The following is a 14,810-nucleotide window of genomic DNA, read 5'->3' on the forward strand; positions in this document are numbered from 1 at the left end:
TGAGTCTCTTTTTTTTCCCATGCCACTTTCTACTTCTACTCCTGTACATCTCAGAGTGAAATATTGTACTTTTTACTCCACGACATTAATCTGACAGCTTTAGTTACTGGTTACTTTACACAAACAAAGTGTTATTATAAATTAAACTACCCAACAATATAACAGCCTACAAGTGCATCTGAAATGATTAGCCGATTCAAGATTCCAGTTTCTAAAATGTGAGGATTTTTCTGCATTGAGCATCTTACTTTTGACACTTTAAGTACATTTTCCTGATGATACTTACATACTTTTATTTAAGTAACATTTTCAAAGCCTGACTTTTACTTATAACAGAGTATTTTTAAAGTGTGGTATTAGTACTTTTACTTAAGTAAAGGAGAACAACTTACCACCACAAGAGAGGGGACCATCCGAGGAGCAAGTGAATGCAGCGCGACATGCCCTTACAAAAATAAACCCAAAATATAGACTGTGTAACAGATACCAATTTTAGCTCTTTGTATACTAAACAAAACACAAATGTAAAAAAAAATAATTGCATTCCACATTTTGTGTGTGCTGAATCTGCTGCCGCTGATCAAAACTAGTTCGCTCAAGTTTGTGACGTCTTGCGCATGCGCTTTAAGTGGTAGCTGCGAGGTGGGAAAATTCATTCTATGGTGGCTCTGCGGTGGCTCTGCAAAACATGATTTTCAGAAAAAGTTTGTGACATTACGGAGTATAAAACAGGACAAACCTACTCTTCAGTTATCCATTCATCGCCGTAAGTACTCAGTTTGTTATCTTATTTTGTTCTGGTTGTATGCTCTCGGGATCAACATGGTTCGTTTCAACACGATGCATCGTTACAGTAGACGAACTGCGTAGCCGAGCTAGCTATTGCATGTTATGATATGTTGCTAATTTAAGCAGTTAAGTTGCTTACTGAAAGTGTGTTGTAACTGGACGCAGGGAAGACACATTGTTGCAAATGCCTTGTGGACACGCATATTCGACTGAATGCCAAGTAGCAGCAGCCACATTTGTCAAATGAAAGTGATTAACGTTACATGTGTGCCAGTTTTCAAAGCAACGGGAAGCCACTAAGGGCTCCAAAAAAAGACGAAACTAATAGTACCCTAATGTCAGGTGCATCGCTGAATATTTAATATTTAAAAAGTGGTCACATACAGCCCGGTATATCTTCTGTTTGGCTTTAGTTTCATTGTCACTTGTTTCACTCTTTCTATGAAGATGAACTAGGGCTGGGCGATATGCAGAAAATCGGATCTCGTGATATTCTTGTCGTAATACCTCGATATCGATATTGTGGCGATATTATAGGGTTGACAATTGGTGCTTTTAACAAAATATCTTCACAATGAGATTTTGGATAAATAATCTTCAGTAATGTAGATATAATGACAAGTGGACAAAGGTAGAAATAATAGAAGAGCTAGAACAGTCAGGTAACAGAAAATGACATAATTTTACTGTAATGCAGCCTTTTAAAAACAGGAAAAGACAACACTTAAGCCATTTACGATATCCAAAATCTAAGACGATAACTAGTCTCATATCACGATATCAATATAATATCGATATATTGCCCATCCCTAAGATGAAACATGACATGACTGTTCTGTCCATAATCTGATTGAAATGGGTGCATACTACCGATCACTCTTAATGTTACTGTACAGTCCAATTCAGCAACTTATGATTTATATTCACAGCAACTGTACAACTAAGATCAAAACAACTATCATCTCAACTCCACAGTGAAATCTCCCTTTTTTTTGTTGTTGCATTTTGACAAGTAGGATAACGTTCCACAAATCGGAAACCGTTTTTAAAGAATCTTTAGCCTCTCTGGGATAATGTAGTCCTGGTTTGACAAGTTAAGTGCTTTTTGACCTGGACCTGATCAAATGTGGCCTTGATGTGAAAAAAGCATTGAAGTCTTTCCTTTTGGCATTTTCCAAAATAGGATAAAGCTTTCACAAATTTGAAAGTGGGGTTTTTCAGACTGCTTTAAAGTGCTCATATTATGCTCATTTCAGGTTCATAATTGTATTAAGAGGTTCTATCAGAATAGGTTTACATGTTTTAATTAAAAAAACACCATATTTATGTTTTACTGCACATTGCTGCAACTCCTCTTTTCACCCTGTGTGTTGAGCTCTCTGTTTTAGCTACAGAGTCGAGTGTTGGGAGTTGCACATGTGCAGTAGCTAGGTAAGGACTACTAGCCAGTCAGAAGCAGAGTATGAGGGCGTGCCCTGACAGTACCTAGGTAAGGACTACTAGCCAGTCAGAAGCAGAGTATGAGGGTGTGACCTGACAGTACCTAGGTAAGGACTACTAGCCAGTCAGAAGCAGAATATGAGGGCGTGACCTGATAGTACCTAGGTAAGGACTACTAGCCAGTCAGAAGCAGAGTATGAGGGTGTGACCTGACAGTACCTAGGTAAGGACTACTAGCCAGTCAGAAGCAGAATATGAGGGCGTGACCTGACAGTACCTAGGTAAGGACTACTAGCCAGTCAGAAGCAGAATATGAGGGCGTGACCTGACAGTACCTAGGTAAGGACTACTAGCCAAACTAACGTTGGTCTCTGAAGTAAAGGCTGGACTACAATAGAGCTGTTTGGAGCAGTTAGTGAACAGTGTTTTCTGTTGGAGATGGTAAGTCCCTTTGGGGGGGACTTTGGGCTTTTTCACTTTGTATATAACACGATAAAGGAAAGGGGAAAAGCCAAAAAGCATAATATGAGCACTTTAATGCTTTATCTAAAATGTTTAACACACTTTTCACAACTGTCATTTGACACTGTCCACTTTCTGTCTTCACAGTGTTCACTTGAACAAAAGTTGACATTCAGTTATCAAACAGACTGACTTAAAACCATGTTGTTGCTCTCCTGTCATGACTGTACTTTTTTTGTGTGAAAGGAATAGCATCGCCAATGTTTAGAACTTTTGTTTTGTTCGTACCCCTGCAGATCACCCAGCGATTATCTACCATAAGCAGAGGCCCCAGCATCCCTGTGAGTGGAGGCTGACAGCCCCTAGGTGGGCACAGAATACAACCCGACCCTCACTTTAGATTTTTCTCTGGGGAATCAGCAGCTCACCGGTTTGTGCAGCATGAAGATTGCGGTGGAAGGCTGTTGCCATGGGGAGCTGGACAAGATCTACGAGACGATCGCCTTCCTGGAGAAGAAGGAAGGAGTAAAAGTGGACCTGCTGCTTTGCTGTGGAGACTTCCAAGCAGTGCGAAATGAAGGAGACATGAAGTGCATGGCAGTCCCAGCCAAGTACAGAACGATGCAGACCTTTTACAAGTCAGTTCTTGGTGGTTGTTGTTGTTGTTGTTGTTTTCCATGTTTAACCCTTGTGGTGTTCTCCCGGCTAAAGAAATGCACTTTTTTCAACATTTTAGTTGCATTCTTTTTCTTCACCTTCTGCCACGTTTTGTTGAATTTTTTTAGTTTATTCAAAGTTTTTTACGCTTGTTTTGATATTTTTGTTACTTTTGTTTACTTTTTACTTTTTTTTGTCACTTTTGTTTGACTGATTGTCACTTGTAATTTTTCCGACCTTTTTGTTACTTTTAAGTTTAAACTTTTGCCGTCTCCGGTCGGCAAAACTCTGAAAACATCTTTTTTTAAGAATGATTTCTGTGCCGTTCTTTGTTCTGTTCTAAAAGAAAAGCTGAACTCAAGTCTTCCAGAAGACCGCTGTTCGCCAGCAGCAGCCATAAGCCCCGCCCACCGACTCTATACACGATGTGATTGGCCTGACCAAAATTTGGTTTTTCCAGTTTGCAAGCCAATGGAGAGTGCCTAGACTGACCCTGGCTGCAAAATAAATTTGCTGCCACTAGGGTGCGTTTAGATTTTAGATTTGAATAAAACGCCCAAAATTCAATGAAAGTTGTGAACTGATCCTTTATTTGAGAAAAGCGTTTTATAAAACAATCCACATTAATTTTAGTCAATTTGGTTGAAAGAAACCCAAATTTCTGATATAGACACTTTTTGAAAATGGGTCGAATTTGACCCGAGGACAACTGGAGGGTTAAAAAAAGTGCAAGACCTTGGTGAGAGTAAGGCTGCACCATATGAGGAATATATGCGATAACGATGTTGAATATTGCTATTTCCTGCGATGAATAAACCGATATTAAAGTGTGCTCAGTTCTGCCTTTCTGCTGCTCTGCTAAAATACAACACATTGCTTGTTGAATTTAAAACAAATGAAAGAAAATAATTTCCAACATTCTTTTATTGGACAAATTGAACATTAAAGGCACCACAAAAAAAGAAAGTGACAGATTTTAAATAGCCTCGTGTTGCGAGACCTTCCTCCACAGCGCTGCGGAGGAGGGTCTGGCTAGTCCACACAACATTCTGGGATGGGAGAAAAAAGTGCTCTGGTTTATTGGCATTTCTTTAAACCAATCCCAATCGTCATGGGCGGTGCTAAGCCCCGTACGGAGCCTCGGTGCCTCTGCAAAATAGCCTCTGGAAGGAACTTGTTTTGGTGGAACATGTGTACGTTCAAAAGTAGTTTTAGTCGTTCAACAGAAAACTCAGATTGGACAGATAGTTTAGCTAGCTGTCTGGATTTACCCTGCAGAGATCTGAGGAGCAGTTAACCATAGTCCTCACAAATCCACCGGTGGTTAGAACGCCAACACAAAGAAAGAGGAAGTGCGGAATTTCCGGTGGCACCGTGCAATCCCGGAAATGGAACATTGTGGATATAGACTACATTTTAAAGTGCCGTTTTCTACTGATATTTTCTTTCAGCTAACACAAAACGTGCGATATGTCGCAGCCTTTCGCGGTGTGTTCATTGCGCCAGTTGATATCGCGTTTGTTTCAGATACTATTCTGGAGAGAAGAAGGCTCCAGTCCTGACCATCTTCATCGGAGGGAACCACGAGGCTTCCAACCACCTGCAGGAGCTGCCTTATGGAGGCTGGGTGGCACCCAACATTTATTATCTGGGTAGGGACCAGCAGACAGTACGTGTGATTCTTCTGTCTACCTGTTTATCTGTTAGTCCCCAGGCCTGACTTGACCATATTTCCATAGGTTATGCCGGCGTCGTTCGCTACAAAGGGATTCGAATCGGTGGCTTATCTGGGATCTTCAAATCACGAGACTACAGAAGGGGTGAGTTTTTTTTTTTTTTATTTATTTTTTTTTTTGGACTAAATGCTTGAAGTTATACACACTGTGCGGTATGTTCCAAAGAGATGTTTGCTCTTTTAAGGTCACCATGAATTCCCTCCATACAATCCGGATACACTGCGAAGTGTATACCACATCCGAAATATTGAGGTTTTCAAATTGAAACAGGTAAATATCATAGATTCAACTTGTACTCTTGCTAACATTTCAAAATATTATCCATTTATTTCTCTTAACCAGGGGTCTTCAACGTTTTTTTAAGCCAAGGACCCCTTAACTGATAGAGACGGAGCAGGGACCCCCTGCTATATATATTGTATAAAATTAAGTTTCATATTAAACTGGGCCTACAATAACGTGTAGGGTGTCCTAAAGCCTTTATACATACCTTTTTAGTGCATACTAAGCTATTAAAATAGGCCAGTAAGCCTATCGTCAATCTTTTTTCTTTTTCACAAATAGGCCAATTTATATTTGTTGTATTTATATTATCTTGGATTCATGTTAAGACATTTTTAGTTTTTTTTTGTTTTTTTTTTTAAACCTTGTGTTGTCTTTCCATCGTTGTAAATTAAAACCTTTTTTTCAACGTTTCACTTTTTCTGACTTTTTTGTCACTTTTCCTGATGTTTTGTCTATTTTTTTTGTCACTTTTTTACAAGTTTTTCTTTGTCACCTTTTATGTTTTTGTCGATTCTTTTCCAGTTTATTTTGACATTTTTGTCACTTTTTTTTTTCAAATGAATAGAAATATGAACTAGAATAAAACGCCCAAATTCAATGAAGAGTGTACTTACTTGTGAAGACCGTTGTATTGGAACCATCCACGTTATTTTCTATGACCATTTGGTTGAAAGAAACCCAAATTTGGGATGTAGAAACTTTTTGAAAATGGGTCAAATTATGTTGGTTTTGACAAAAATTGACCTGAAGACAACAGGAGGGTTAAATACTTTCAAAAATTAACAATAATTTGATGCCTATTGACTCATTTCTATTTCCACTAAGATCCAGATGCCCATAGACATTTTCATGAGCCATGACTGGCCTCGTGGAATCTACCACTACGGAAGCACAGGGGAATTGTTGCGGAAGAAGAAGTTTCTGCGTCAGGAGGTGGAGTCCAACACGCTGGGAAGTCCTGCTGCTGAGGAGCTCCTATCTCACCTCCAGCCCAGCTACTGGTTCTCTGCACATCTTCATGTGAAATTTGCCGCGCTTATGCAACATCCGGTGAGAGTGACAAGTCTTTTGCAGCTAGCGTCAGTATTAGCTGCTGATGCATTTTAGATTGTGATTTTAATAATCCTGGGTACCAACTAGGGCTGCACGATATGATGAAAATATGAGATATGTGCTAAGGTGCTCATATTATGCTCATTTTCAGGTTCATAATTGTATTTAGAGGTTATATCAGAATAGGTTTACATGGTTTAATTAAAAAAAAACACCATATTTTTGTTGTACTGCACATTGCTTCAGCTCCACTTTTCACCCTGTGTGTTGAGCTCTCTGTTTTAGCTACAGAGTGAGACATCTCACTTCTGTTCCATCTTTGTTGGGAGTCGCACATGCTACGTATCTAGGTAAGGACTACTAGCCAGTCAGAAGCAGAGTATGAGGGCGTGCCCTGACAGTACCTAGGTAAGGACTACTAGCCAGTCAGAAGCAGAGTATGAGGGTGTACCATGCTAGCAGCTAGGTGAGCATTATAACGTGTGTTACAAAGTGACCACGTTTGTCTCTGAAGTAAAGGCTGGACTACAATAGAGCTGTTTGGAGCAGTGTGTGAACAGTGTTTTCTGTTGGAGATGGTAAGTCCCTTTGGGGGGGGCTTTGGGCTTTTTCACTTTGTAAACCTATAACATGCACAAAAAGATATATGACACAATAAAGGAAAGGGAAAAAGCCAAAAAGCATAATATGAGCACTTTAACATTTTGAATATTGTGATAACGATATTACTTGCGATGAACGGATATTAAATTGTACTCAGTTCTGCATTTCTGCTGCTTTCAACAAATTGCTCGTTGAGTTTAAAACAAATGAAAGGAAATAAAAAAAATGTTAAGATAATTTTTTTGGGCATTTTAGGCCTTTATTTATATAGGACAGCTGAAGACATGAAAGAGGAGAGCGAGACATGACATGCAGCAAAGGGCCGAAGGTCGGAGTGTCGATTCTTTTATTGAACAAATTGAAAATTAAATTGAATATAAAAGACACAATAAAAAAAATGGGCATTTTAAAGTGCAGTGTCCATGATATGTTGCAGCGTTTTGCGGTGTGTTTATTGCGCCAGTTGAAATTTGATTTGGCAGTTGCCATTTTACTATATAAAAACTATAAATTGTGCAGCTGTAGTACCAATCTATTATTCCAATGTATATATTACACCAACTCCGTGAATACTCTTGTCTTTAGCCTAAAGCTAATGCTGCCCCTCGTGTGACCAAATTCCTGTCCCTGGATAAATGTCTGCCCTACAGGGAGTTCTTACAGGTGAGAGAGAAGTTTTGGAGAGTTCAGTCTAATTGAAGGTGTAGGAGTGATAGTTTTAAGCAACGATGTAATGTGCTTGCGTTGCAGATTGTGGATGTTCCAGAAAGACCGGGTTCATCTGAGGGTCTTGAGTATGATCCAGAGTGGCTCGCTATTCTGAAGGCCACCAACAGTCTGCAAAGGACCACCCCTCACCCCTGGAACCCCCCAGAGAACAATGGCCTGCACGAACGGTATGCCCATATATTAAGACGTCAAATTATAGGCCATTCAAGTGCAAAGGACCCAAGAGTGCCGCAAGCATCACTCGTAGATCTTTGATCTTGGTTTTGATTTAAAAAAATAAAAATAAAAAATTGCACAGCAGTAATTACACAGGCAGACATAAAAAAATCAGCGAGGATTAAAAAAACAAAATCCGAAGTCCCATTTCCATTGTGGTCCTCTAATTAAACACTTATCATGCCGCAAGACAAAACAGCTCAACAACAGACAACCAGTGCAGACAAGACAATACAATCAACATATACTGTATAAAGCAGGCGGCTTTCTTGGTCATAAAAGTAAAAGATTTGATAGAAAATGCTACATGGTACTGTAACCATTTCTTTAAGGCCACTTTGAACGTGCTCAGTTACTCAGTCAGATGTGAATAGCTATTTGGGGGTTTGAATTTTAGTGCTCATATTATGCTCATTTTCAGGTTCAATATTGTATTTAGAGGTTGTACCACAATAGGTTTATGTGGTTTAATTTTCAGAAAACACCATATTTTTGTTGAACTGCACATTGCTGCAGCTCCTCTTTTCACCCTGTGTGTTGAGCTCTCTGTTTTAGCTACAGAGTGAGACATCTCACTTCTGTTCCACCTTTGTTGTGAGTCGCACATGCTCATTAGCTAGGTAAGGTTTACTAGCCAATCAGAAGCAGAGTATGAGGGCGTGCTCTGACAGTACCTAGGTAAGGACTACTAGCCAGTCAGAAGCAGAGTATGAGGGCATGCCCTGACAGTACCTAGGTAAGGACTACTAGCCAGTCAGAAGCAGAGTAAACCTTTGTAAACTTTGTAAACCTATAACATGCACAAAAAAGTTATATAACACAAAGGACAAGGAAAAATACCAAAAGCATAATATGAGCACTTTAAAATTTTAGCTCTGCACTTCAAATTACACACAGGCACACACAGTTTGTGTAGCATTTGGCCAGTGCATACAGGTGTGTAAAATAGACTTGATCATCCCAGAGAATGTAAAAAATATAGGAGGTAACCCTTTACTTGAAGATATCGACATAATCGTGACATGACACTGTCATAACTATGACATGACACTGTCATGAACGTGTCATAAATGTTATAAACGAATCATAAACGTTTATGACCTCTGTCATTAACTGTCATTTTGTTTTTGTCATGACAAGTTGACATTAAATGTGTTTGGGATGTCTTTGTAATGACAACTTGACATTAACTAGGATGACATTACCAGAAGATGTATTTGTCATGACAACTTGACATTCAATTTCTTTGGAGTGTCCTTATTAAGACAACTTGACATTAAACAGAATGACATTATGTCAAGTAGTTATGTCAAGTAGTCATGACAAAGACATCCTCTGGTAATGTCATCCTGGTTAATTTCTGGTTTGGGACACGTTCATGACAGTGTCCTGTCACGATTATGTCGATACCTTCAAGTAAATTGTTTCCATATAGGATATAGAGAAATACACACTGAAAATCACTACCTTTTTTAAAAAAAACACAAGTTTTTAAAATATTTTATGTGTTCATCAATTTGCAGTAGCCAGCACATTTAGCCCTGAAGTACATGCTATGCACAAAGCTTTTCAGTTGCTTTAAAAAAAAAAAAAAAAAAAAAAAACGCAAAAATAATTTTAGTCAATTGAAGTTAATTGACCAGTTGCTGATAATTTTCTTTTAATTTTGCAGTTTACTTAACCATAACTAGAAGGACACTCGGAGAGCGCAGACCTCCGCCAAGGCACGCCTTAACTCCCAGCTAGCGCTCCAACCCTGAGGTTGCGTTCATGTAAATTCTCCCAGTAGGGAATTTATTTTTCAGATTATTCCGATACCACATGAATGCAGCACAAATGCCCAATCCCGCAATGCTAACGAAATTTGAAAAATAACTTATGTATCCACCCTAGGGCTGCTCGATTATGGCAAAAAATATAATTGCGATTATTTTGGTCAATATTGAAATCACGATAATTTAACACGATTGCTCGTTGACTTCTGGGAAGATGTTGCAATTATTGAACTTAAAAAACAGTGGAAAAAGTTAAATAAATCTACAGTAAAATAAACACATACAGCTGTGAAATTTGCCTTAACACTTTTCCTATTTAAATAATTTTTTCATTCAGAACACAAGAGAAAATAAGAGTTTACTTGCAAAACGGAATGAGCTGAATGATTGTTTTTCTCGATTATTCTGTTTTTGTGATCATTGGGAGCCAAAATCATAATCCCGATTACATTTCAATTAATTGCACAGCCCTAATCCACCCCCATAATTCAGATCCACTCCAAAATTGAATTAGTTCTTCCTTGGCCCATGCTACACCTTTCCACCAAGTTTCACAAAAATCGGACTAGTAGTTTTTCCGTAATCCTGCTGACAGACCGACAAACCGTGCCAAAAAACATGACCGCCTTGGCTGAGGTAATGACTCCGCTGTCGGGGGTTTCCATCTTACCGTACATTTCTAATCTGTGGAATGTCTTTACCCTCTCAGGTGGGACTTCAGACCTTCAGAAGCAGCTATGATGAAGGTGGTGGAGGACTTGAGCGGCGATCTCGCCATTCCAGACAACTTCAGCCGGACCGTGCCCGCCTACGACCCCAACAGGCCTCAGCCCCACGTCACTCCCACCTGCCACGCCAACCCCCAGACCACCGAGCTGTGCGCCACGTTCGGTCTCACGGACCTCTACGCCTACTCGGGGCAGGGAGGCGGCGATTTGGGGAGAGTCCAGGGCAGCACCGGAGGGGAGGAGGAGGACGACGACGAAGACGGCCACAGCGCGGGCAGCGCGGACGAACCCAGCGAGTACCCGACCGACACCTCGGGATTGTCGAGCTCGTTTAACCCCGACGAGATCACGATAGAGGACGAGTGGGAGGAAGAGGAGGGAAAGGGGGAGGCGGAGGTGCAGGGCAACTCGGAAGGAGATCAGCTCCCCGACGCGCCCGTAGGTGAAGCCCACACCCCGAGCCGCATGGTTCTGCCCGCGCCCAAATCCGACGCCTCACCCCCGACCCTCATGTCCCACCTGATGAACCTGCCGCCCCCCCTCCACTCGACCCCGGCCGGAGCCCGCTCTCACGCCGAAGCAGAACGGAGACAACGCTGCGAGGACGACGACGGCGATGAAGATGAAGACGCCTCCTCAGCCGTACGTATCCTAAAACGTAGCAGCGGCGAGGCCGGGGGTGCGCCCGGCAGTAAAAGCACAACCCCCCGCATCAAACGCAGGAACCAGGTGATCTATACGGCGGCGGAGGAGGACGAGAGCGAGGATTAGAGGTCAGGGGGGAGAAGGTGAGGACTCCTTCCATACCAGTAGTTAGAGAGCGTCCAATCCTCCGTTAGTTTTATTGATTTATTGAAATCCTTGTATTAATTTATGTGATTGTTTTATACAGCTACTGACTTGACAAAACAGAGGTTTGGCGTTTTTTTTTTAAATCTCCTAAAAGCAGTCTGTCCACGACAAAAGAGGGGGAGTTCCTACGCAAGAGCAATTCCAGCCATGGGAGTGTGTGTGTGTCTCCTCCTTTTGTTTAAATATAATTTGTATATATTTTAATTAAACCAAGGGAATTTAGGTTTTTGTGTTGTTGTTTTTTTTGTTTTTTTTACATGTAATTTCAAGACAATGAGTAAAGTTGCTGAACAATTAAAATCCCCTTTTTTTTGTTTTTAAATGAATTAAAAGGAGACTTTGACGTAGGGATGTCCCGATCCGCTCTTTTGCCGATGTGATTTTTAAAATATTGAATATCTGCCGATACCGAGTCCCGATTCCATACAGTGTTTCCTTTTAGGATATTTGTTTAGCAGTGGGGGCAGGTCCGAACTTTGATCTTGACATATAGGCTAAGAATTCTATAGCAAATAACAATAGTGTTTAGATTCTCTGCCCGAGCCCGAGCCCCGTTATTTTCCGCCACTATCCTCGGGCCGGACCCTTGATCAAGCATTTGTGTTTTTTTTAATCATTACTTTAGCCTAATTGGGTGGGGAGAAAGCTATGCCATAATCAGAACTATTATCTACTTAGGCCAAAGTAACAAATGTGTCCAAAAAGTTACACAAGTTGGACTACAGTTACAAAATGCAACATGTGTCATGCGCCGAGTCTCCTCCTCTCGCACGCATCACACCGGGGCTGCGGGCTGTATTGTGGAGCTTAAGTGCACCATGGAGCTTGAGGATGTAAAGAAACAAAGAAAAATGGGAGAATTACCTTTGAGCAAGTTTGGAGGAAAGTCCGAGGTATGGAACCATTTTAAACAAGTCGTGGTAAGTGACAACATATGTGTCGGCGTTGTTGAGTGCATTAAGTGCGGTCGCTGTTTGCCTATGACAGCAAATAAAACGGGGACGTGGATGATGAACAGACACATGAAGTAGGCTCGCCGTGGCAGAAAAGATGATAGTCAGCCTTCAACCTCCTCTTCTGTTACTTCTCCGAGAATAGGCTCCCCCGGAGGGCGAGGCAAGCGGGCAAGCCCTCACAGAGAAATACGTTGAGTTTTTTACTTTTCTTCATTCAGATCCATTTGCGATCCGTTCCATTCTGAATAAACTTCGCAGTTTACATGCTTCGCTCCTGTTGCATTATTCATTAAGATCATTTTAAACAGATTTTTGCAGTTCAAACAACTCTGAATTGTAGTTGAGAACATCAGTTATAACGGCCCACGGAATAAAAAAGTGTCGGGTTGAAATCGGGCTCGGGCTCATAATTCCAGCTAATGCGTCGGGCCGGGCCGGGCTCGGGCACAACGTGCACGGGCTCGGGCTGGGTCGGGCTTGATTTTTTTGTGCCCGAACGAGGCTCTAAATAACAATAGACCCACTATTAACGACATTACCTTAATGCAGGGTCACTACTTGCATGTAAATAATGCACCTAAAATACAAAAGTTCTCTGACATGCACTCTAACAATGCAACCCTATTTCTGATACCATTGGGGGCAGAAATGTTGCCGTGGGGGGCCGCCACGGTCAAATCAACATAGAGGAAACACTGTATTTGCTCAGATAACAGAGCCGCAAACAGTTTTTTTTTTGTTGACAAAAATAACTTAAGTAACTAAAAGATGTCTTCAGCTTAATATATTTAACTTAGTGCAGCTAGCATTTTTGTAAAAGTCGCGTATAAAATCAACTTCTACTTAAAATGGTGTAGAATTTACTGACTGAATGATCAGAGTAAGGGAATCGGGGTGACTGCTGATCCCCGATCAGTTAAAAGATGCCCATATTGGCTCCGATCAGGACATCCCTAATTTTAATGTTTGAAAACCACATGAACCACACTCCAACAGCACATTTTTTCACCTATTTAACCCTTGTTGGTCTTCCTGTCGACCATGCAACTTTTTTTGTTATTCTTCTGGGTCGAAATTTAAAATGAAAACTTTTTTCCGACATTTTGGTCGTCTTTTTCGACAGTTTTGTTGCCTTCGCACCAATGTTTTTGTCCCCTTTTTTTTTTTTTTTTTTTTTTTCTGTGCCTATGACATTTCCCCCCCCCCCACGTTTTTGAAGCTTTTTCCAAAAATGTCAACATTATTTAATCTTTTATTTTTTTCAAATGCTATAAAATTTAATAAAGCACCCACATTCAATGAAAGTAGTGGACTGATTTTTAGTGGAGTTTAATTTACTTGTGAAAAGCGTTGTAGGGAACCATCCAGGTTATTTATTTTATTATTTTTTTTAACAATCCGGTTGAAAGAAACCCAAATTTCTGATATAGAAACTTTTTGAAAATGGGTCAAATTTGACCCAAGGACAACGGGAGGGTTAAAACAGAAAATGGGTCACTTTATTATTATTCATTTTTTGGCATTTTAGATTGGACAGCTTAGACATTTAAGGGGAGCGAGAGAAGTAATGACATGCAGCAAAGGGCCACAGGTCGGAATTGAATCCGCGGCCGGTTCAATTCACTACCCACTGTACATGGGCGGCACGCTCTACCAGGTGAGCTACCTGGCGTCCCAATACGTCACTTTTAAAGCTGGTTTGCATGTTACTCTCGTTATTTCCTTACAAGCAAGCTTGCTTATAAAAGGCTATTTTTTTTTTTAAAACTGAGCCTGGCACAGTGCCCGCTCCACATAACGTACGGCTCGGTGCCGTACGTTACCGAGCCTGTTTGGAACAGTCTACTGACAGCGTTGTCTTCGCGCCACCTGTTTAACAGAGTTTAACCGTTTAAGTTAGATGACACACTCAACTGTCCTGCTGTTACCGACGTGAACCAACCACAGACGGCCTCATTCATGTACTCACGGCAGTGCGACGCTGAATGAAAAACGGTTAAACACAATGGGTATTTGGCATAATTTTTGCCATAAAAAAGATTGGTAACACTTTACTCGAAGGTATCTACATAAGAGTGTCATGACACTGTTATGAACACATGACACATGGACCCTAACTCTAACCCTAACTTGTCATGACAAAAACAGAATAACACTTAAAGGTCCCATGACATGGTGCTCTTTGGATGCTTTTATATAGGCCTTAGTGGTCCCCTAATACTGTATCTGAAGTCTCTTTTATATAGACCTTAGTGGTCCCCTAATACTGTATCTGAAGTCTCTTTTATATAGACCTTAGTGGTCCCCTAATACTGTATCTGAAGTCTCTTTTATATAGACCTTAGTGGTCCCCTAATACTGTATCTGAAGTCTCTTTTATATAGGCCTTAGTGGTCCCCTAATACTGTATCTGAAGTCTCTTTTATATAGACCTTAGTGGTCCCCTAATACTGTATCTGAAGTCTCTTTTATATAGACCTTAGTGGTCCCCTAATACTGTATCTGAAGTCTCTTTTATATAGACCTTAG

General features: G+C 40.7%; 1 protein-coding gene across 1 annotated transcript; it reads left to right on the top strand.

Annotated features, from left to right (window-relative positions):
• The first annotated feature begins 597 nt into the window (after positions 1 to 597).
• On the top strand, positions 598 to 11,668 carry dbr1 (debranching RNA lariats 1). The gene is made up of 9 exons (XM_028591362.1): positions 598 to 766; positions 2,988 to 3,329; positions 4,876 to 5,000; positions 5,088 to 5,168; positions 5,269 to 5,354; positions 6,195 to 6,419; positions 7,611 to 7,688; positions 7,776 to 7,921; positions 10,455 to 11,668. Exons 2-9 carry the CDS (start codon positions 3,133 to 3,135, stop codon positions 11,242 to 11,244), a joined length of 1,728 nt encoding a protein of 575 aa, XP_028447163.1. The 5' UTR covers positions 598 to 766; positions 2,988 to 3,132; the 3' UTR covers positions 11,245 to 11,668.
• Positions 11,669 to 14,810: the final 3,142 nt, after the last annotated feature.

This window comes from Perca flavescens, chromosome 11 (assembly GCF_004354835.1).
Source record: "Perca flavescens isolate YP-PL-M2 chromosome 11, PFLA_1.0, whole genome shotgun sequence".
In the NCBI taxonomy this organism is placed as follows: Eukaryota; Metazoa; Chordata; class Actinopteri; order Perciformes; family Percidae; genus Perca; species Perca flavescens.